General features: G+C 58.9%; 1 protein-coding gene across 1 annotated transcript; it reads right to left on the bottom strand.

Annotated features, from left to right (window-relative positions):
* Positions 1-6,825: 6,825 nt before the first annotated feature.
* On the bottom strand, positions 6,826-15,214 carry LOC144951237 (keratin, type I cytoskeletal 18-like). Its single transcript, XM_078881387.1, is given in 9 exon segments — positions 6,826-6,893; positions 7,755-7,831; positions 9,385-9,605; positions 10,695-10,820; positions 11,389-11,553; positions 12,798-12,954; positions 13,887-13,930; positions 13,932-13,970; positions 14,735-15,214. Coding segments are annotated over 9 exon segments (1,377 nt in total).
* Positions 15,215-24,584: the final 9,370 nt, after the last annotated feature.

Raw genomic sequence — 24,584 nt, 5'->3', positions numbered from 1 at the left:
TCCCCCTGCACCACGTGACAGGGAGCAAGGAGACCCCCGATGCGACTCCCACTCCCCCTGCACCACGTGACAGGGAGCAAGGAGACCCCCGATGCGACTCCCACTCCCCCTGCACCACGTGACAGGGAGCAGGGAGACCCCCGATGCGACTCCCACTCCCCCTGCACCACGTGACAGGGAGCAGGGAGACCCCCGATGGGACTCCCACTCCCCCTGCACCACGTGACAGGGAGCAGGGAGACCCCCGATGCGACTCCCACTCCCCCTGCACCACGTGACAGGGAGCAGGGAGACCCCCGATGCGACTCCCACTCCCCCTGCACCACGTGACAGGGAGCAAGGAGACCCCCGATGCGACTCCCACTCCCCCTGCACCACGTGACAGGGAGCAGGGAGACCCCCGATGCGACTCCCACTCCCCCTGCACCACGTGACAGGGAGCAGGGAGACCCCCGATGCGACTCCCACTCCCCCTGCACCACGTGACAGGGAGCAGGGAGACCCCCGATGGGACTCCCACTCCCCCTGCACCACGTGACAGGGAGCAGGGAGACCCCCGATGCGACTCCCACTCCCCCTGCACCACGTGACAGGGAGCAAGGAGACCCCCGATGCGACTCCCACTCCCCCTGCACCACGTGACAGGGAGCAGGGAGACCCCCGATGCGACTCCCACTCCCCCTGCACCACGTGACAGGGAGCAGGGAGACCCCCGATGGGACTCCCACTCCCCCTGCACCACGTGACAGGGAGCAGGGAGACCCCCGATGGGACTCCCACTCCCCCTGCACCACGTGACAGGGAACAGGGAGACCCCCGATGGGACTCCCATTCCCCCTGCACCACGTGACAGGGAGCAGGGAGACCCCCGATGGGACTCCCACTCCCCCTGCACCACGTGACAGGGAGCAGGGAGACCCCCGATGCGCCTCCCACTCCCCCTGCACCACGTGACAGGGAGGATGGAGACCCCCGATGCGACTCCCACTCCCCCTGCACCACGTGACAGGGAGCAGGGAGACCCCCGATGGGACTCCCACTCCCCCTGCACCACGTGACAGGGAACAGGGAGACCCCCGATGGGACTCCCACTCCCCCTGCACCACGTGACAGGGAGCAGGGAGACCCCCGATGCGCCTCCCACTCCCCCTGCACCACGTGACAGGGAGCAGGGAGACCCCCGATGCGGCTCCCACTCCCCCTGCACCACGTGACAGGGAGGATGGAGACCCCCGATGCGACTCCCACTCCCCCTGCACCACGTGACAGGGAGCAGGGAGACCCCCGATGGGACTCCCACTCCCCCTGCACCACGTGACAGGGAGGATGGAGACCCCCGATGCGACTCCCACTCCCCCTGCACCACGTGACAGGGAGCAGAGAGACCCCCGATGCGCCTCCCACTCCCCCTGCACCACGTGACAGGGAGCAAGGAGACCCCCGATGCGACTCCCACTCCCCCTGCACCACGTGACAGGGAGCAGGGAGACCCCCGATGGGGCTCCCACTCCCCCTGCACCACGTGACAGGGAGCAGGGAGACCCCCGATGCGACTCCCACTCCCCCTGCACCACGTGACAGGGAGCAGGGAGACCCCCGATGGGGCTCCCACTCCCCCTGCACCACGTGACAGGGAGCAGGGAGACCCCCGATGGGGCTCCCACTCCCCCTGCACCACGTGACAGGGAGCAGGGAGACCCCCGATGCGGCTCCCACTCCCCCTGCACCACGTGACAGGGAGGATGGAGACCCCCGATGCGACTCCCACTCCCCCTGCACCACGTGACAGGGAGCAGGGAGACCCCCGATGGGACTCCCACTCCCCCTGCACCACGTGACAGGGAGCAGAGAGACCCCCGATGCGCCTCCCACTCCCCCTGCACCACGTGACAGGGAGCAGAGAGACCCCCGATGCGACTCCCACTCCCCCTGCACCACGTGACAGGGAGCAGGGAGACCCCCGATGCGACTCCCACTCCCCCTGCACCACGTGACAGGGAGCAGGGAGACCCCCGATGGGGCTCCCACTCCCCCTGCACCACGTGACAGGGAGCAGGGAGACCCCCGATGGGGCTCCCACTCCCCCTGCACCACGTGACAGGGAGCAGGGAGACCCCCGATGGGGCTCCCACTCCCCCTGCACCTCGTGACAGGGAGCAAGGAGACCCCCGATGCGACTCCCACTCCCCCTGCACCACGTGACAGGGAGGAGGGTGACCCCCGATGCGACTCCCACTCCCCCTGCTGTAGACCCCTACACCACGTGACAGGGAGCAGGTTAGACCCCCGATGTGGGTATGGGTGGCGCTGTCCAGGTGTGGAGACGTTGAATACTGGTAGGAACCACCTGGTTCCATCAGCCCACAGGGGATTATTGTGTCCGTCCGTCCGTCGTGCATCCAGAAATGGGAGGGGGTGGGGCTGGGTGGAGAGGGGAGGGTGGGGAGGGGCTGCGTGGGGAGGGTGGGGCTGGGTGGGGGTGGGGAGGGTGGGGCTGGGTGGAAGGTGGGAGGGGAGGGGCTGGTCACCCCGTGGTGCCCTTATAAAACTCAACGTTTCACCTACTCACGCCGGCTTGTGCCCGCCCTCACAGTCGGGCATATTTGCGGAATACACCACGCCGCCGTTGACCCTGGCCATTGACCGAGCAACCCGACGTTCCTACCAGCTCCCTCCGCAGGAGGAATGTGTTTGGGATGCCACTGAGAGCTCCGCACTTTTGAATCATCACCTCGATTGAAAACTCATCGCTTGAGTACCACTTTGTATTTTTAGTTTTGTTATTGTCCATCCCCTGCACCGCCAGATTAGCTACGTACGGTGCGAAAGAAGTTCAACACACACACACATACAAACTGCCCGTAGACTAACACTGCCCATAGACCCCCCCACCCACCCATAGACTAGCCCGAGCGAGACGGGAGACGGATGAGAGAAGAGAAGCGATGGGAAATGAGATCAAGAGGATGGAGAGGGAACGGAGAAACGGGAGCAGAGGGTGCAGGAGAGATGAGGAGAGGCAGCAGGAGGAGGCTGCGTGCGGGGCTTCGATGCTGCTGCTGCTGCTACTGCTGCTGCTGCTACTACTGCTGCTGTTACTACTGCTGCTGCTGCTGCTACTACTGTTGCTGCTGCTGCTACTACTACTGCTGCTGCTGCTACTACTGCTGCTACTACTGCTGCTACTACTGCTGCTGCTGCTACTACTACTGCTGCTACTGCTGCTGCTACTACTGCTGCTGCTGCTACTACTGCTGCTGCTGCTACTGCTGCTGCTGCTACTACTACTGCTGCTGCTACTGCTGCTGCTACTACTGCTGCTGCTGCTACTACTGCTGCTGCTGCTACTGCTGCTGCTACTACTGCTGCTGCTGCTACTACTACTGCTGCTGCTACTGCTGCTGCTACTACTGCTGCTGCTGCTACTACTGCTGCTGCTGCTACTGCTGCTGCTGCTACTGCTGCTGCTGCTACTACTACTGCTGCTGCTACTGCTGCTGCTACTACTGCTGCTGCTGCTACTACTGCTGCTGCTGCTACTGCTGCTGCTACTACTGCTGCTGCTGCCGCTGCTGCTGCACAGAGGACGAGGAACGGCTTCTGTTCTCACAGTGGGCGGGGAGACGAGAGGGGTGCAGAGTGGGGGGGCGTGTCCATAGAAGTCACGTGGTTCACGGGGGGCTTGAGCTGGTTTATAAAGAGAGGCGGAGCTCTGTAGATCACGTGGGAGGGGATCAAAGGGGGGGAGGCACATAAGTCACGTGGTTTAGGGGAGGCTTGAGCTGGTTTATGAAGAGAGGCGGAGCTCTGTAGATGACGTAGGAGGGGTTCAGAGTGGGGGGCGTGGCCATAGAAGCCACGTGGTTCACGGGAGGCTTGAGCCGGTTTACAAAGAGAGGTGGAGTTATGTAGATCACGTGGGAGGGGTTCAGAGGGGGGGGGACAGAAGTCACGTGGTTTAGGGGAGGCTTGAGCCGGTTTATAAAGAGAGATGAAGCCACTGGACATCCCCTGTGGAGTTTCGATTTAAAGCTTTCGTGACTGCAGGGATTCATCTTCTTGGTTCTTTCGGTAAAGTCACGTAGAAGGGAAGTAATAAACTAATAAAAATGCAACGTAATAAAATAATTCTCACGACGTTTCGGCCACAACGCAAGCAGCCGTCCTCAGGTGAAGAATGAATTTACCGAAAGAACCAAGAAGATGAATCCCCAGTGGAGTTTCGCTGGATGTCGTCGCTGCTGTCCATGAGAGGCGAGCAGCGAGGGTTGCCCCGCTGACTGATGACATGAGGGGGGGGGGGTGCCACCGGTAGAATACACAAACAAAGACAAAGATCCCCCGTATAGCCTTTGACATACTGTTGGGGCAAGGTGCTCTTTGTGAACGAGCACCTATGAATTGGGTGGTGTGGCCAACGGCACACCCGGCTGCCTTTGTCTCTCCGCCAGTGCTCAAGTTTACACACCATAGCGGGCACTTAATTGAGGCCGAGCCGACCTAGGAGAGACCCAGACCCCCGGTTCAAGATATTCGCTGTCACGAACTTGGGTCACCGGGTTCCTGGCGCTGTGCGCTAACCACGACGCCGCCGCTCCCCACCATCAGCGAGCAACTAGCGAAGGCCGACACGGCACACGAGGGAGGATGGGTGGTCAGCACCACGCCCGGCCGCCTTTGTCTCCCCGGTGGCGATCGCACAAAGACAACGATCCCCCGTGTAGCCTGAACAGGCTGTCGAGGCAAGCGTCGTCAGCGAGAAAGAGCACATCCGGAGGGTGGGTGGCCGCCTTTGTCTCCCCAGTGGCGATCACGCACAGACACACACACAGACACACACACACACAGACAGACACACAGACAGACACACACACAGACACACACAGTCACACACACACAGACACACACGCACAGACACACACACAGACAGACACACACACACACAGACACACACACAGTCACACACACACACACACAGACACACACACAGACACACACACAGACACACACAGACAGACACACACAGACAGACACACACACACACAGACACACACACGCAGTCACACACACGCAGACACACACACAGACACACACACACAGTCACACACACACAGACACACACGCACAGACACACACGCACAGTCACACACGCACAGACACACAGACACACACACACAGACACACACAGACACACACACACAGACACACACAGTCACACACAGACACACAAAGATAAAGATCTCCCGTGTAGCCTTAACAGACTGTAGGGGCAAATGCTGTTAGCGAGCACCTATTAAGGCCGGAACGGTACACGAGGGGGTGGGTGGCCAGCACCACGCCTGACCGCCTTTGTCTCCCCAGTGGCGATGTTTACACACCGCACCAGGTACTCATTTAAGGCTGAGTCGACCTAGAGGAGGCCCAGGACCGGTTCAGATAATCGTCACTGGTGTTGGCCGTGAGCGGGAATCGAACCCGGGTCGCCAGGTTCATAGCGCAGCATAGCGCTATGAACCTGACACACACACACACACACAGACACACACACACAGACACACACACACAGTCACACACACACACAATCACACACACACGGTCACACACACACGGTCACACACACACACAGACACACACACACAGTCACACACACACACAGACACACGCATACACAGACACACACACAGACACACACACACAGACACACACACACAGACACGGAGAGGCAGCTCTGGTTTGCAGCAGGAGTTTATTTGAGTCAAGAGGACAGCAACGCAGAGAGACGTTGTGTGGGTGGGTGAGTGGGTGGGTGGGTGAGTGGGTGGTGGAGGAGGCGGGGTGAGGTGAGGCTGACGAGGTTGCCCCACGTGACACCTCGTTACACCGGGGGGCGGGGCGGGGGGGCGGGGGGGTAACGAGGTGAATGAGGGCTCCCACCAACACGGGCGGACGAGAGTGGAGGTCTGCGCGCAGCCGGGGCTGCTGCGTCAACGGAACCGGCTGAGCCGATTGCTGGGGTCAGAGTGGGTGTGAGTGGGGCCCTATGGGGTCACGGTGTGAGTGGGCCCTATGGGGTCAGGGTGTGAATTGGAACCTATGGGATCAGGGTGTGAGTGGACTCTGTGGGGTCAGGGTGTGAGTGGGCCCCACGGTGACAGGGTGTGAGAGGGCCCTATGGGGTCAGGGTGTGAATTGGAACCTATGGGATCAGGGTGTGAGTGGACTCTGTGGGGTCAGGGTGTGAGTGGGCCCCACGGTGACAGGGTGTGAGAGGGCCCTATGGGGTCAGGGTGTGAGTGGACCCTACGGGATCAGGGCGTGAGTAGGCCCTATGGGGTCAGGGTGTGCGTGGGCCCTGTGGGATCAGGGTGTGAGTGGGCCCTGTGGGATCAGGGTGTGCGTGGGCCCTGTGGGATCAGGGTGTGAGAGGGCCCTATGGGGTCAGGGTGTGCGTGGGCCCTGTGGGATCAGGGTGTGAGTGGGCCCTACGGGATCAGGGCGTGAGTAGGCCCTATGGGGTCACGGTGTGAGTGGGCCCTGTGGGATCAGGGAATGAGTGGGCCCTATGGGGTCAGGGTGTGATAGGGCCCTATGGGGTCAGGGTGATGTGTGAGTGGCCCACCCCCTCCATGCGGTTGTTCGAGGCCGTGGAGGGCTGTTCGTCAGCTGTGCGGCCGAACGCTCACCCCCCCCCCCCCCCCCGTGTCTCTTCTGTGTGCGTCTCTCACTCTCTGTGTGTGTGGGGTCCCACGTGGGACCCCTCTTGTGGACCCCCACACCCCCCCAGTAAGGGGGGTGGGTGGGTGGGGGTCTCGGGGGTTTGGCTGCTCACTTCAGGCAGGGCATGGTGCACACGGGCCCCGAGGAGCACACGTTCAGGCTGCACGGATCCTTGCCTGCGGGGGGGAGGGGGGGGGCAAGAGAGGGGGAGGGGCAAGAGGGGGGGAGAGGAGGGGGGGGCAAGGGTGGGGGGCACGGACAGGGGTGAGCGGGGGGGTGAGCTGCGTCACGTGTGTGCTGTGTTTGTGTATGCTATGTGTGTGTATTCTGTGTGTATGTTGCTTGTGTATGCTATGTTTGTGTATGCTGTGTGTATGTTGCTTGTGTATGCTATGTTTGTGTATGCTGCGTGTATGTTGCGTGTGTATGTGGTGTGTGTATGCTGTGTGTATGTTGCGTGTGTATGCTGTGTGTGTATGCTGCGTGTATGTTGCGTGTGTATGCTGTGTGTATGTTGCGTGTGTATGCTGTGTGTGTCGTAGGTTCTGCACGCAATGTGTATATGCTATGTGTGTGTATGCTGTGTGTGTGTGCTGTGTGTGTGTACTATGTGTGTGTATGCTATGTGTGTGTATGCTATGTGTGTGTGCTATGTGTGTGTGTATGCTATGTGTGTGTGTACTATGTGTGTGTATGCTATGTGTGTGTGTGTATGCTATGTGTGTGTGTGTATGCTATGTGTGTGTGTATGCTATGTGTGTGTGTATGCTATGTGTGTGTGTGTGTATGCTATGTGTGTATGCTATGTGTGTGTATGCTATGTGTGTGTGTGTGTATGCTATGTGTGTATGCTATGTGTGTGTGTATGCTGTGTGTGTGTGTATGCTATGTGTGTGTGTATGCTATGTGTGTGTGTGTATGCTATGTGTGTGTGTATGCTATGTGTGTGTGTATGCTATGTGTGTGTGTGTGTATGCTATGTGTGTGTGTATGCTATGTGTGTGTGTATGCTATGTGTGTGTATGCTATGTTCTCACCGCAAGGCATGGGCAGCGAGGAGCAGACTCTGCTGGAGCCGCAGCACGCGGGGTTACAGCGAACCTCACTGCTCAGCCTGCAGCACCACACACAGCGCCGCACACGCCGGCTCACTCAACCACTCGCCCACTCACCCATACACTCACTCACTCACCCACTCGCCCATACACTCACTCACTCGCTCACCCACTCACTCACTCACTCGCCCATACACTCACTCGCTCACTCACCCACTCGCCCATACACCCACTCACTCACTCACCCACTCGCCCATACACCCACTCACTCACCCACTCGCCCATACACCCACTCACCCACTCACTCACCCACCCACTCGCCCATACACCCACTCACTCACCCACTCGCCCATACATACACTCACTCACTCACCCACTCGCCCATACACTTACTCACTCACTCACCCACTCGCCCATACACTCACTCGCCCACTCACCCACCCACTCGCCCATACACTCACTCACCCACGCACTTACCCACCCACTCGCCCATACACTCACCCACTCACTCACCCACCCACTCGCCCATACACTCACTCACCCACGCACTTACCCACCCACTCGCCCATACACCCACTCACTCGCCCATACACTCACCCACTCACTCACCCACCCACTCGCCCATACACATGCTACGGGCCCCGCACTTTCAAGGGCCCCGCGCTAAATGCTTTCAAGCTATCAATCCCGGTTCAGTGATTCTGCACTTGCTCTATTACTATAGTACTACACCGCCTTCAACTTTTATGAACGACCGGGGGTTTAAGGTCACCGATTTGTCGTATTATCTGGCCGTATAGCAAAATGAAAAAATACAATTAATTTACTATGCAAGTAAAAAAATGTTTTTTTAATATTTACGCGTTTTTTTAATTCTTATTTAGAGCCCCCTTTATAACATCATGTGCTACAGGCACTGCATACAAAGATCCCCCGTGTAGCCTTAACAGACTGTAGGGGCAAGTGCTGTTAGCGAGCACCAATGAAGGCCGGAACGGTACACGAGGGGGTTGGGTGGCCAGCACCACGCCCGACCGCCTTTGTCTCCCCAGTGGCGATGTTTACACACCGCACCAGGTACTCATTTAAGGCTGAGTCGACCTAGGGGAGGCCCAGGACCGGTTCAGATAATCGTCACTGGTGTTGGCCGTGAGCGGGAATCGAACCCGGGTCGCCAGGTTCATAGCGCAGCGCGCTAACCGCTACACCCACCGCTCCCCACCTACCGCATACACACACACTGACACACACACATACACACGCACACATACACATACACACACACATACACACGCACATACACACACACACATACACACACATACACACACACATACACACACACGCACACACACACACACATACACACACACATACACACACACATACACACACACATACACACACACATACATACACACACATACACACACACATACACACACACACACATACACACGCACATACACACACACACATACACACACATACACACACACATACACACACACATACACACACACATACACACACACGCACATACACACACATACATACACACACACATACACACGCGCGCACAAACCTCTCCTGCCCCCAACCCTCTCCTCACCTCGAGTCCTCGCCCTCGATGAGACACTTGTAGGTGGAAATCTCCATCTCCAGACCCATCTTGATGTTGAGCAGCGACTCGTACTCGTGCAGCTGACGCTCCACGTTGGCGCGCACGTCCGAGTACTCAGCCTCCAGACGCGACAGAACCTCGGCGAGGCTGCGCACCTCCACGCTGAAGCGCTCCTCCGTCTCGGCAAGGTTGTCCTCCAGCGTCGCGTTCTGCCGTTGCGGGGAGCAGAGCGGCAGAGAAGGGGTACGGGGTGGGAGGGGGGGAGAGGTGTCACGTGGGAGCCACCAGGTGATCGTGTGGTGGTTCCGACGAGCCAAAGGATGGCTTTGTGAGCCTCTGTGTGGCTCTGTGAGCCTTAGGGTGGCTCTATGATGGCTCTGTACCTCTGTGTGGCTCTGTGAACCCCATGATGACTCTGTTCCTCTGTGTGGCTCCGACGAGCCAAAGAATGGCTCTGTGAGCCTTAGAGTGACTCTGTTCCTCTGTGTGGCTCTGTGAGCCTTAGGGTGGCTCTAAGTCTTTGCGTGGCTTTTGTGAACCCCATGATGACTCTATTCCTCTGTGTGGCTCTGTGAACCCTATGATGTCTCTATTCCTCTGTGTGGCTCTGTGAGCCTTAGGATGTCTCTGTTCCTCTGCGTGGCTCTGTGAGCCTTAGAATGACTCTGTTCCTCTGTGTGGCTCTCTGAACCCTATGATGTCTCTGTTCCTCTGTGTGGCTCTGTGAGCCTTAGAATGACTCTATTCCTCTGTGTGGCTCTGTGAGCCCTATAATGACTCTGTTCCTCTGTGTGGCTCTGTGAGCCATATGATGACTGTTCCTCTGCGTGGTTCTGTGAGCCCTATAATGACTCTATTCCTCTGTCTGGCTCTGTGAGCCATATGATGACTGTTCCTCTGCGTGGCTCTGTGAGCCTTAGAATTACTCTATTCCTCTGTGTGGCTCTGTGAACCCTATGATGTCTCTGTTCCTCTGTGTGGCTCTGTGAGCCTTAGGATGACTCTATTCCTCTGTGTGGCTCTGTGAGCAATAGGATGACTCTGTTCCTCTGTGTGGCTCTGTGAGCCTTAGGATGACTCTATTCCTCTGTGTGGCTCTGTGAGCCCTATGATGTCTCTGTTCCTCTGTGTGGCTCTGTGAGCAATAGGATGACTCTGTTCCTCGGCGTGGCTCTATGAACCCTATGATCGATCTGTGCCTGTGTGGCTCTACGTGCCCTAGGATGGCTCTGTACGAGCCAGATCCGTGCCCCCCCCCCACCCCATCCGTGCACCCCCCCCCCCCCCCCGTCGCTTACCGCGCTACGGAGCGACTCCATCTCCACCTCCAGCGTCTGGAACTGTTGACGCAGGTGGTGAACCTGGCTCTTCGCGGCCGACAGCTCCCCGTGGGAGTGCACCGCCGATGCCTCGGCAGCCTCCAGCTGATGGGGGGGCAGGGGGGGGGGCAGGGGGAAATGTGGGAGACACACGAGGGGGGGGGGTGGTCAGAGTGGGGGCAAAGTGGAGACACGGTGGGGGCACAGAGACATGAACGAGGAGGAGATATGAGTGCAGAGATGGTGATGCTGATTATGTTGGTGGTGCTGATGATGTTGGTGGTGGTGTTCGTGATGTTCCTGATGGTGTTGTTATTGTTCCTGGTGTTGCTGGTGTTGGTGGTGGTGTTCATGATAATGTTGTTGGTGTTGTTGTTTGTGGTGTTGTTGGTGGTGGTGGTGGTGTTACTGGTGTTGGTGGTGGTGGTGGTGATGGTCATGATGATGTTGTTGTTGTTAGTGGCGCTGTTGGTGTTGCTGGTGGTGCTCGTGTTGTTGTTGCTGCTCGTGTTGTTGTTGTTAGTGGTGTTGTTGTTAGTGGTGTTGTTGTTGATGATGGACGTGTTGTGAGTGTTGTTGGTGTTATTAATGAGAGTGTTGTTGGTGGTGTTGATGTTGTTGTTGTTGTTGTTGCTGCTCGTGTTGTTGTTGTTGTTGGCGAGCCGCTGCATACCTTGCTGTGCAGCATGCACTCGGCCTCGTGGCGGTTGTTGTGGATCATGGTCTCGTACTGCGCGCGGATCTCGCTGATGATACCGGCCGTGTCGGCCCCGGGGGAGTTGTCCATCTCCACCTTGGTGGTGGAGCTGCTGTAGTCCATGCGGAGCGACTCCATCTCCTGCGGACGTCACCACCACCACGCACAGCACCGCCGGCGACAGCAAACAGCTGGGGTTATTTCACCTCCACCACTACCACCACCACCCCCGTGTCTCTCTCTCTCTCACCCCCGTGTCTCTCTCTCTCACCCCCCGTGTCTCTCTCTCTCACCCCACGTGTCTCTCTCTCTCACCCCCGTGTCTCTCTCTCTCACCCCCGTGTCTCTCTCTCTCACCCCCCGTGTCTCTCTCTCACCCCCCGTGTCTCTCTCTCTCACCCCCCGTGTCTCTCTCTCTCACCCCCCGTGTCTCTCTCTCTCACCCCCCGTCAGGGCCGGCCCGAGGCATAAGCGAACTAAGCGGCTGCTTGGGGCCCCCTGGCCACCAGGGGGCCCCCGAATCGTTTTTTTTCTTCTAGCACAGATGAGTCTGCGTGGTGGGAGGGGGGCCCCCAAATCAAATTCTGCTTAGGGCCCCCAAGAGGCTCGGGCCGGCACTGCCCCCCGTGTCTCTCTCTCTCTCACCCCCTGTGTCTCTCTCGCCGTGTTCAAGAAGTGTCTCAGAAATCTAAATATGTATTCATACTGGAGGAATCCGATGAGCTATAAAGCTCTTTTTTTCACAGATGTCCAGCAGTCTCCCCCACGTGCCCATGTGTCTGTCTCTGTGTTTTCCCCCCCGAGTTTCTCCAAGTGTCCCAATGTCTCCCCCCCGCCGTGTCCCCGTGTCTCTCTCACCCATGCCCAATTGTCTCTCTCTCTCCCCATGTGTCCCTCCCCGTGTCTCCCCCCCCCCCGTGCCCCAAGACCCCTCTGCCCCGTATCCCCCACCCCGAATTCCCTCCCCGTGTCTCCCCGTGTTATCGCCCCCCCACCTCCAACACCCATGCCTCCCTCCCCCGTGTCCCTCCCCCCCCGTGTTCCCCCCCGTGTCTCCCCCCCCCCCCCCCCGTGTCTCCCCCCCCCCCGTGTCTCCCCCCCCCGTGCCTCCCCCCCCGTGTCCCCCCTTCCCCGCGTGCCCTCCCCTCCCGTGTCTCCCCCCCCCGTGCCTCCCCCCCCCCCCCGTGCCTCCCCCCCCCCGTGCCTCCCCCCCCCCCCGTGCCTCCCCCCCCCCGTGCCTCCCCCCCCCCCGTGCCTCCCTCCCCCGTGTCCCTCCCCCCCCCGTGTCTCCCCCCTCCCCCGCGTGCCCTCCCCTCCCGTGTCTCCCCCCCCCACCGTGTCCCTCCCCTCCCGTGTCCCTCCCCCCGCGTGCCCCCCCTCCCCACCCCGCGGTGATGGTCCTTGAGCGTGTGGATCTCTCCCTGCAGCACGTTCTGCTCGCACGCCAGCTGGTTGCGGCACGCGCAGTACTCAGCCGACAGGCGGCGCAGCTCATGAGCGTCCGCCTCCACCGTCTCGCGCAGGGCAGACTCCGCCTCCCACCTTGAGGGCGGGGGCAGCGGGGGAGAGGGCAGGGGGAAGGGCAGGAGGGCAGCGCAGAGGAGGGCTTGGGTGAGTATTGAGGTGAGTGCATGTGAATGTCAGGGGATATACGGGTCAGTGCCCGTGTGAGTGTGCAGGTAAGCGCACAGGTGAGGGCAGAGTTGAGTGGGCGGGTGAGTAGGTGAGCCAGTGGGTGGATGAGTAGGTGAGTGAGTGGGTAAATAGGTGAGTGAGTGGGTGAGTGAGTAGGTGGGTGAGTGGGTGGGTGGGTGCGTGAGGAGGTGAGTGGGTGAGCGAGTGGGTGAATAGATGAGTGGGTGAATGGGTGCGTGAGTAGGTGAGTGTGTGAGCGAGTGGGCGAATAGGTGAGTGGTGTGAGCGAGTGGGTGAATAGGTGAGTGGGTGGATGGGTGCGTGAATAGGTGAGTGGGTGTTTGGTGAGTAGGCGAGTTGGTGAGCGAGTGGGTGAATAGGTGAGTGGGTGGGTGCGTGAGTAGGTGAGTGGGTGAGCGAGTGGGTGAATAGGTGAGTGGGTGAGCGAGTGGGTGAATAGGTGAATGGGTGAGCGAGTGGGTGAGTAGGTGAGTGGGTGAACGAGTGGGTGAGTAGGTGAGTGGGTGAGCGAGTGGGTGGGTGAGTAGGTGAGTGGGGTGAACGAGTGGGTGAGTAGATGAGTGGGTGAGCGAGTGGGTGAATAGGTGAGTGGGTGGGTGCGTGAGGGTGAGGTGGGTGGAAGTGTGAGCGAGTAGGTGGGGGGAGAGCGTGGTTGGTGAGTGGGTGAGCGAGTGGGTGAGCGAGTTTGTGGGCGGGTGAGTGGGCGAGCGAAGTGGGTGAGTGGGTGAGTGGTGAGCGAGTGGGTGAGCGAGTAGGTGGGTGGGTGAGTGGGTGAGCGAGTGGGTGAGCGAGTAGGTGGGTGGGTGAGGCTCGCGCACTTTATGCGGAAGTCCTCGGACGCGAGTCGCGCGTTGTCGATCTCACAGCACGAGCCGCGTGTTCTCCAGCGTGGCCACCTCCACCTGGGGGTCAGGGGTCAGGGGGCGGGGGGCGGGGACAGTGTGTGTGAGTGACGTCAGCTGAGGTGTCCGAAACGTCGTGATTTATTTTATTTTCTACCTACGTGACTTTACCGAATGAACCAAAGAGTTTGCTGCTACTGCTCCTACTGGGCAGTTGGAGGCAGTCGCCCTCCAGCAACAACGGAGGGCGACTGCCTCATTTGAGCTGAGTCGACCTAGGGGAGACCCCCACGCTCACCTTCTCACCCACCACGCAACCTCACCTTGTCCATGACCCCGCACCCAACCAAACGCTCACCTCACCTATCCCGTGAACAACCCCCGCACTCACCACCCCTACCCTCACCTCTCCCACCACCCACACTCACCACCCCTACCCTCACCTGCCCCACCACCGCAATCACCACCCCTACCCTCACCTGCCCACCACCACACTCACCACCCCTACCCTCACCTATCTCACCACCACACTCACCACCCCTACCCTCACCTGCCCACCACCGCACTCACCACCCCTACCCTCACCTGCCCCACCACCACACTCACCACCCCTACCCTCACCTGCCCGCCACCACACTCACCACCCCTACCCTCACCTGCCCCACCCCCACACTCACCACCCCTACCCTCACCTGTCTCACCACCACACTCACCACCCCTACCCTCACCTGCCCCGTGAACATCCCCGCACTCACCACCGCCCTCTCACCCACGCCAGCACTGGCCACGCGTTCACTCCCTGCCCCCGCGTCCTCCCCGCTCACCTGTCCCATGAGCTCTTCGATGTTGCCCATGCACGGCTCCCACTGCTGCTCAGCGATGCAGCTGTTGGCGCGGAACTCCTTGATCTTGCACTCCAGCTCCTGGTTTGCCTGCTCCAGGTAGCGCACCTTGTCCAGGTAGCCCGCCAGCCTCTCGTTCAGATCCTGCAGCGCCTCCTTCTCGTTGGTGAGCAGGACGCCGCAGGGTGCCGCGGCTGCCGTCAGTGGCCCGCATGGCCCGAACAGGGGCCCGCACGGCCACGGTGGGCATGCAGGGCGTGGGAGGACGCATGCGGGGTCGGCAAGGAGCGCCGCGGCTCGGGTAGCAGAAGGCGCTGCGGGCACCCCCGAGGCCGCCGAGCGCGATCCGCCGGCCGAACTCCACGCGGTGAACCCCGAGCGAAAGGGACGCGAAGTGACGCCGACCGAACGGGAGGAGAAGCCGCGGCCGGGAGCCAGACAGCTGCGCACTGAGCACGACATGATGAGTGGTGAGTGGTGGTGGTGGTGGAGGTGGTGAGCGAGGTGTGGAGTTGCGTTGAGAGAGAGAGGAGCGGAGAGCTTGAAGGCTGGAAGGAGTTGAGCGTTTGATGGTGAGTCTGCGAGCAGCTGGGTTTTTATAGGCCGTGGGGAGAGAGGTTGTGGGGGGGGGGGCACAGATGGGGGGCCATTAGCAGAGAGACATTATACGCCTGTAATTGTTTTTGATTCGGGGACGCGGCGATTTTGGCACCGGCGGTCATTACGGGAGGCGAGCCCACGCCACTTAAGCCGGATTGTTGACGCCCGGGTGGAGGTGTGATGATGGGGTGGCAGGTGATGGTCAACAACACCGTTCGTTTGTATGCGTGATGTTGATGGTGTTGTCTTGTGTGTGTGTGATGTTGATGGTGTTGTCTTGTGTGTGTGTGGTGGTGGTGGCCTTAGATGCAACCTAGCCTGGCACAAGCGCCGTTCCGGGCAATGGCCTCTTTTTTTCGTAGCACAAAGGGCGAGTGAGTAGACACGCGAGCGTGTGGGTGAGCCAGGTGAGACAAGATCGAGATGTGATGGGCAGTGTGATTGGTAAGGCAGGTGCTGGGCCCAGGGTGTGGACAGGCGAGGGATAAGTGGTGGACAGGGGAGACAGGTGAGAGTCAGGTGATGAACAGGTGAGAATCAGGCGATGAACAGGTGAAGGTCAGGTGATGGACAGTTGAGAGTCAGGCGATGAACAGGTGAGAGTCAGGTGATGAACAGGTGAGAGTCAGGCGATGAACAGGTGAGAGTCAGGCGATGAACAGGTGAGAGTCAGGTGATGGACAGGTGAGAGTCAGGTGATGAACAGGTGAGAGTCAGGCGATGAACAGGTGAAGGTCAGGTGATGGACAGTTGAGAGTCAGGCGATGAACAGGTGAGAGTCAGGTGATGAACAGGTGAGATTCAGGTGATGGACAGGTGAGAGTCAGGTGATGGACAGGTGAGAGTCAGGTGATGAACAGGTGAGAGTCAGGTGATGGACAGGTGAGAGTCAGGTGATGAACAGGTGAGAGTCAGTCGATGAACAGGTGAGAGTCAGGTGATGGACAGGTGAGAGTCAGGCGATGAACAGGTGAGAGTCAGGTGATGGACAGGTGAGAGTCAGGTGATGGACAGGTGAGAGTCAGGCGATGAACAGGTGAGAGTCAGGTGATGAACAGGTGAGAGTCAGGTGATGAACAGGTGAGAGTCAGGCGATGAACAGGTGAGAGTCAGGCGATGAACAGGTGTGAGTCAGGCGATGAACAGGTGAGAGTCAGGTGATGAACAGGTGAGAGTCAGGTGATGAACAGGTGAGAGTCAGGTGATGGACAGGTGAGAGTCAGGCGATGAACAGGTGAGAGTCAGGTGATGGACAGGTGAGAGTCAGGTGATGAACAGGTGAGAGTCAGGTGATGAACAGGTGAGAGTCAGGTGATGAACGGGTGAGAGTCAGGTGATGAACAGGTGAGAGTCAGGTGATGGACAGGTGAGAGTCAGGTGATGAACAGATTATTGACAGCTGATGAACAGATCAGACAGCTGATGGATGGGTGATGAACAGATGAGACAGACAATTTACACGTGGCTGGCGGTCATTGGCGAAAGTTTGACCATACTTCCCCACTGCCGGTTTAGTGCGGGTCGGTGACCTGGGGTGGTTGAGTTGGGGGGGGGGGGAGAGAGCGGGGGGGGGTGGCCCTGGACCGGTTCGGATATCTGACTGATGTTAGCCGTGAGCGGGTTCACAGTGCAGTACCCAGGAAAGCCTCACTGAGTCACAGGACGATTTCTCAGGAGGGTGCTGCTGCTGCTGCTGCTGAGTGATAGGGGGGGGGCTGGTCACTCTGCTGAGTGAGAGTGGGGGGCTGGGTCACTCTGCTGAGTGAGAGTGGGGGGCTGGGTCACTCTGCTGAGTGATAGTGGGGGGCTGGTCACTCTGCTGAGTGATAGTGGGGGGCTGGCTCACTCTGCTGAGTGATAGTGGGGGGCTGGTCACTCTGCTGAGTGAGAGTGGGGGGCTGGGTCACTCTGCTGAGTGCGAGTGGAGGGCTGGGTCACTCTGCTGAGTGATAGTGGGGGGCTGGTCACTCTGCTGAGTGATAGTGGGGGGCTGGTCACTCTGCTGAGTGAGAGTGGGGGGCTGGGTCACTCTGCTGAGTGATAGTGGGGGGCTGGCTCACTCTGCTGAGTGATAGTGGGGGGCTGGCTCACTCTGCTGAGTGATAGTGGGGGGCTGAGTCACTCTGCTGAGTGATAGTGGGGGCTGGTCACTCTGCTGAGTGATAGTGGGGGGCTGGGTCACTCTACTGAGTGACAGTGGGGGGCTGGGTCACTCTGCTGAGTGATAGTGGGGGGCTGGTCACTCTGCTGAGTGTGAGAGTGGGGGGCTGGCTCACTCTACTGAGTGATAGTGGGGGGGCTGGGTCACTCTGCTGAGTGATAGTGGGGGGGCTGGTCACTCTGCTGAGTGAAAGTGCGGGGCTGGTCACTCTGCTGAGTGATAGTGGGGGGCTGGTCACTCTGCTGAGTGATAGTGGGGGGCTGGTCACTCTGCTGAATGATAGTGGGGGGCTGGTCACTATGCTGAGTGATAGTGGGGGGCTGGTCACTCTGCTGAGTGATAGTGGGGAGCTGGTCACTCTGCTGAGTGATAGTGGGGGGCTGGTCACTCTGCTGAGTGAGAGTGGGGGGCTGGGTCACTCTGCTGAGTGCGAGTGGGGGGCTGGGTCACTCTGCTGAGTGATAGTGGGAGGCTGGTCACTCTGCTGAGTGATAGTGGGGGGCTGGTCACTCTGCTGAGTGACAGTGGGGGCTGGGCCACTCTGCTGAGTGAGAGTGGGGGGCTGGCTCACTCTGCTGAGTGATAGTGGGGGGCTGGGTCACTCTGCTGAGTGAGAGTGGGGGGCTGGGTCACTCTGCTGAGTGAAAGTGCGGGGCTGGTCACTCTGCTGAGTGATACTGGGGGGCTGGTCACTCTGCTGAATGATAGTGGGGGGCTGGTCACTATGCTGAGTGATAGTGGGGGGCTGGTCACTCTGCTGAGTGATAGTGGGGGGCTGGTCACTCTGCTGAGTGATAGTGGGGGGCTGGTCACTCTGCTGAGTGAGAGTGGGGGGCTGGGTCACTCTGCTGAGTGCGAGTGGAGGGGCTGGGTCACTCTGCTGAGTGATAGTGGGGGCTGGTCACTCTGCTGAGTGATAGTGGGGGGCGGGTCACTCTGCTGAGTGACAGGTGGGGGGCTGGGCCACTCTGCTGAGTGAGAGTGGGGGGCTGGCTCACTCTGCTGAGTGATAGTGGGGGGCTGGGTCACTCTGCTGAGTGAGAGTGGGGGGCTGGGTCACTCTGCTGAGTGATAGTGGGGGGCTGGGTCACTCTGCTGAGTGACAGTGGGGGGCTGGTCAATCTGCTGAGTGATAGTGGGGGGCTGGCTCACTCTGCTGAGTGAGAGTGGGGGGGGGGCTGGGTCACTCTGCTGAGTGATAGTGGGGGGCTGGCTCACTCTGCTGAGTGAGAGTGGGGGGCTGGGTCACTCTGCTGAGTGATAGTGGGGGGCTGGGTCACTCTTGCTGAGTGACAGTGGGGGGCTGGTCACTCTGCTGCAGTGATAGTGGGGGGCTGGGTCACTCTGCTGAGTGATAGTGGGGGGCTGGGTCACTCTGCTGAGTGAGAGTGGGGGGCTGGTCACTCTGCTGAGTGAGAGTGGGGGGGCTGGGTCACTCTGCTGAGTGACAGTGGGGGGCTGGTCCCTCTGCTGAGTGAGAGTGGGGGGCTGGTCACTCTGCTGAATGATAGTGGGGGGCTGGTCACTATGCTGAGTGATAGTTGGGGGGCTGGTCACTCTGCTGAGTGATAGTGGGGGGCTGGTCACTCTGCTGAGTGATAGTGGGGGGCTGGTCACTCTGCTGAGTGAGAGTGGGGGGCTGGGTCACTCTGCTGAGTGCGAGTGGAGGGCTGGGTCACTCTGCTGAGTGATAGTGGGGGCTGGTCACTCTGCTGAGTGATAGTGGGGGGCTGGTCACTCTGCTGAGTGACAGTGGGGGGCTGGGCCACTCTGCTGAGTGAGAGTGGGGGGCTGGCTCACTCTGCTGAGTGATAGTGGGGGGCTGGGTCACTCTGCTGAGTGAGAGTGGGGGGCTGGGTCACTCTGCTGAGTGATAGTGGGGGGCTGGGTCACTCTGCTGAGTGACAGTGGGGGGCTGGTCAATCTGCTGAGTGATAGTGGGGGGGCTGGCTCACTCTGCTGAGTGAGAGTGGGGGGCTGGTCACTCTGCTGAGTGAGAGTGGGGGGGGCTGGGTCACTCTGCTGAGTGATAGTGGGGGGCTGGGTCACTCTGCTGAGTGAGAGTGGGGGGCTGGTCACTCTGCTGAGTGAGAGTGGGGGGGGCTGGGTCACTCTGCTGAGTGACAGTGGGGGGCTGGTTCCCTCTGCTGAGTGAGAGTGGGGGCTGGTCACTCTGCTGAATGATAGTGGGGGGCTGGTCACTATGCTGAGTGATAGTGGGGGGCTGGTCACTCTGCTGAGTGATAGTGGGGGGCTGGTCACTCTGCTGAGTGATAGTGGGGGGGCTGGTCACTCTGCTGAGTGAGAGTGGGGGGCTGGGTCACTCTGCTGAGTGCGAGTGGAGGGCTGGGTCACTCTGCTGAGTGATAGTGGGGGGCTGGTCACTCTGCTGAGTGATAGTGGGGGGCTGGTCACTCTGCTGAGTGACAGTGGGGGGCTGGGCCACTCTGCTGAGTGAGAGTGGGGGGCTGGCTCACTCTGCTGAGTGATAGTGGGGGGCTGGGGTCACTCTGCTGAGTGAGAGTGGGGGGGCTGGGTCACTCTGCTGAGTGATAGTGGGGGGGCTGGGTCACTCTGCTGAGTGACAGTGGGGGGCTGGTCAATCTGCTGAGTGATAGTGGGGGGCTGGCTCACTCTGCTGAGTGAGAGTGGGGGGGGGGCTGGGTCACTCTGCTGAGTGATAGTGGGGGGCTGGCTCACTCTGCTGAGTGAGAGTGGGGGGGCTGGGTCACTCTGCTGAGTGATAGTGGGGGGCTGGGTCACTCTGCTGAGTGACAGTGGGGGGCTGGTCACTCTGCTGAGTGATAGTGGGGGGCTGGGTCACTCTGCTGAGTGATAGTGGGGGGCTGGGTCACTCTGCTGAGTGAGAGTGGGGGGCTGGTCACTCTGCTGAGTGAGAGTGGGTGGCTGGGTCACTCTGCTGAGTGACAGTGGGGGGCTGGTCCCTCTGCTGAGTGAGAGTGGGGGGCTGGTCACTCTGCTGAGTGAGAGTGGGGGGCTGGTCCACTCTGCTGAGTGATAGTGGGGGGCTGGTCACTCTGCTGAGTGAGAGTGGGGGGCTGGTCACTCTGCTGAGTGATAGTGGGGGGCTGGGTCCACTCTGCTGAGTGATAGTGGGGGCTGGGTGAGAGTGGGGGGCTGGTCACTCTGCTGAGTGAGAGTGGGGGGCTGGGTCACTCTGCTGAGTGATAGTGGGGGGCTGGTCACTCTGCTGAGTGAGAGTGGGGAGCTGGTCACTCTGCTGAGTGATAGTGGGGGGCTGGGCCACTCTGCTGAGTGAGAGTGGGGGGCTGGGCCACTCTGCTGAGTGAGAGTGGGGGGCTGGGTCACTCTGCTGAGTGATAGTGGGGGGCTGGTCACTCTGCTGAGTGATAGTGGGGGGCTGGGTCACTCTGCTGAGTGATAGTGGGGGCTGGTCACTCTGCTCAGTGAGAGTGGGGGGCTGGTCACTCTGCTGAGTGATAGTGGGGGGCTGGGTCACTCTGCTGAGTGATAGTGGGGGGCTGGTCACTCTGCTGAGTGAGAGTGGGGGGCTGGGTCACCCTGCTGAGTGATAGTGGGGGGCTGGCTCACTCTGCTGAGTGATAGTGGGGGGCTGGGTCACTCTGCTGAGTGAGAGTAGGGGGCTGGCTCACTCTGCTGAGTGAGAGTAGGGGGCTGGCTCACTCTGCTGAGTGAGATTGGGGGGCTGGCTCACTCTGCTGAGTGAGAGTAGGGGGTTGGTCACTCTGCTGAGTGAGAGTAGGGGGCTGGCTCACTCTGCTGAGTGATAGTGGGGGGCTGGCTCACTCTGCTGAGTGATAGTGGGGGGCTGGGTCACTCTGCTGAGTGAGAGTAGGGGGCTGGGTCACTCTGCTGAGTGAGAGTGGGGGGCTGGCTCACTCTGCTGAGTGATAGTGGGGGGCTGGCTCACTCTGCTGAGTGATAGTGGGGGGCTGGGTCACTCTGCTGAGTGAGAGTGGGGGGCTGGGTCACTCTGCTGAGTGAGAGTAGGGGGCTGGCTCACTCTGCTGAGTGATAGTGGGGGGCTGGGTCACTCTGCTGAGTGAGAGTGGGGGGCTGGGTCACTCTGCTGAGTGAGAGTAGGGGGCTGGGTCACTCTGCTGAGTGAGAGTAGGGGGCTGGGTCACTCTGCTGAGTGATAGTGGGGGGCTGGGTCACTCTGCTGAGTGAGAGTGGGGGGCTGGGTCACCCTGCTGAGTGATAGTGGGGGGCTGGCTCACTCTGCTGAGTGAGAGTGGGGGGCTGGGTCACTCTGCTGAGTGAGAGTAGGGGGCTGGCTCACTCTGCTGAGTGAGAGTAGGGGGCTGGCTCACTCTGCTGAGTGAGAGTAGGGGGTTGGTCACTCTGCTGAGTGAGAGTGGGGGGCTGGCTCACTCTGCTGAGTGAGAGTGGGGGGCTGGCTCACTCTGCTGAGTGAGAGTGGGGGGCTGGCTCACTCTGCTGAGTGAGAGTAGGGGGCTGGCTCACTCTGCTGAGCGAGAGTAGGGGGCTGGCTCACTCTGCTGAGTGAGAGTAGGGGTTGGTCACTCTGCTGAGTGAGAGTGGGGGGCTGGCTCACTCTACTGAGTGAGAGTGGGGGGCTGGCTCACTCTGCTGAGTGAGAGTGGGGGGCTGGGCCACTCTGCTGAGTGATAGTGGGGGGCTGGGTCACTCTGCTGAGTGATAGTGGGGGGCTGGCTCACTCTGCTGAGTGAGAGTGGGGGGCTGGGCCACTCTGCTGAGTGATAGTGGGGGGCTGACTCACTCTGCTGAGTGATAGTGGGGGGCTGGGTCACTCTGCTGAGTGAGAGTGGGGGGCTGGCTCACTCTGCTGAGTGAGAGTGGGGGGCTGGGCCACTCTGCTCAGTGATAGTGGGGGGCTGGCTCACTCTGCTGAGTGAGAGTGGGGGGCTGGGTCACCCTGCTGAGTGAGAGTGGGGGGCTGGCCCACTCTGCTCAGTGAGGTCACAGGACGCGCATTAGACATGATACGCGAGCGTCGCCTGCCCAATTAACCCATTTAGCTCTCCCGGTGACGTTCCCCATGAATGCGGTGGGTGTGTGGGTGGGTGGGTGTGTGGGTAGGTGGGTGTGTGGGTGGGTGGGGGAGCGATTAGAGGCACTTAGCGAGCCCCTGTGACAGCCCTGCAGCCACGAACACCGTCCCAGCTCGTGGCACGGTCGTGTTTTTTTACAATCGGGTTTAATTGTCTTTTTAAATCCTTTATATTAAGTTCACTTGCTTGCTTGCTTGCGCGCTTACGACCGTGCAAATCTTTCGGTCGTTTTTTAACCCACTTCCCGTGATCCAATCGAGCTGACATTTTGCACACAGACTCGTAGTCGTGACATTTTTTTTCCAAAATTTCCCACCTTTTTGGAGAAAATTTGTTTTCATATTTAATTTAAAATACCAATGTGATAAAAAATGAAACTCTTACTCAAAAAAAACAGAAATGAATAATAAAATAAAACCGATGCCACGCATATAAATGATTTATAGTGAAAAACTTAGTTTTTACGGGTTAATTTTTTTTATTAAACCCGATCATCTGAGATTGGGAGAAATCCGGTTTCATTGCTTCTAATCGCAGAAGCGCACTTCGCCAACTTCTCACCGATGGGCTTCGTCCATTCCAAGCGAAGGAACTCACTGGCGGTGCCCACGATTGTGGAGGAGAAGTTCCTCGTGTTCATCACGACCAACCTGCCCGCCGCATTCTACAACTACCCCGTGCCCGATGGCCCATCAAGTACAACAAAGGCTCATTCCTAACAGCGTGCTACAGCCTCACAATCTATATATATAAAATCGCAAATCTGTCTGTCTGTCTGTGTGTGTGTGTGTCTGTGTGTCGCCGGACCATACGCAGTTTCATTGGACGGCGGTTGCCCCTGGCAACGGGTAGTGACGCATTCGCTGCCGGGTGGACGCAATTTTTAATTCCCGTTAAAAATATGCGCACGCATTTGTGGTATAAACTCGATATACACAGCGTTGCCCGGGGGGAAAATACATTTAAAATCTTATGAAAACTTTCAAACATTACATACCAATGAAAAAACAACTGTGTAATTACTTTTAAACCCGACGCGCCAAGAATCGATTCTCTGAATCGCGCAAAGGAATCGAAGGTTGTAGATTCCTTTAGATTCGGACGATTCCCGTTTACTATAAGTTGCTTAAAGTCGTTATAAACTGCTACGAACGGGAAATATCCGGCGTTGACCGGGGCAAAAATGTAATTAAAAACTCCTGAAAAAATAAAAAAATAAAATAACAATGAAAATGAAACTCTATCATTCAAAATGTAAACCCCCAACATGCCAGGAATCGATTCTTTGAATCGCACAAAGGACTAATCGAAGGTTGTAAATTACTTTAGGATGGCGCTTCCTGTTTAATATAAGTTGCTTATAGAGTTGATATAAACTGCTACGAATGGGAAATATCCGGCGTTGACTGGGGCAAAAATATAATGGTGAGAGCGGTTGTGAGTGGCGATTGTGAGTGGTGATTAGTGAGTGGTGAGGGGAGGTTGAGTGGTGAGGGTGACTGGTGAGGGTGAGTGGTGATTGGTGAGGGTGTGATTGGTGAGGATGAGTGGTGAGGGAGAGTGGTGAGGGAGAGTGGTGAGGGTGAATGGTGAGGGTGAGTGGTGAGGGTGAGTGTTGAGGGTGAGTGGTGAGTGGTGATTGGTGAGGGTGTGATTGGTGAGGATGAGTGGTGAGGGAGAGTGGTGAGGGTGAATGGTGAGTGGTGAGTGGTGAGGGTGAGTGTTGAGGGTGAGTGGTGAGTGGTGATTGGTGAGCGTGTCATTGGTGAGGATGAGTGGTGAGGGAGAGTGGTGAGGGTGAATGGTGAGGGTGAGTGGTGAGTGGTGAGGGTGAGTGTTGAGGGTGAGTGGTGAGTGGTGATTGGTGAGGGTATGATTGGTGAGGATGAGTGGTGAGGGAGAGTGGTGAGGGAGAGTGGTGAGGGTGAATGGTGAGGGTGAGTGGTGAGTGGTGAGGGTGAGTGTTGAGGGTGAGTGGTGATTGGTGAGGGTGTGATTGGTGAGGATGAGTGGTGAGGGAGAGTGGTGAGGG

Source organism: Lampetra fluviatilis, chromosome 61 (genome assembly GCF_964198595.1).
Source record: "Lampetra fluviatilis chromosome 61, kcLamFluv1.1, whole genome shotgun sequence".
Lineage (NCBI taxonomy): Eukaryota > Metazoa > Chordata > Hyperoartia > Petromyzontiformes > Petromyzontidae > Lampetra > Lampetra fluviatilis.
The sequence above is the reverse complement of the archived record's forward strand: the minus strand, read 5'-3'. Positions and strand labels throughout refer to the sequence as shown.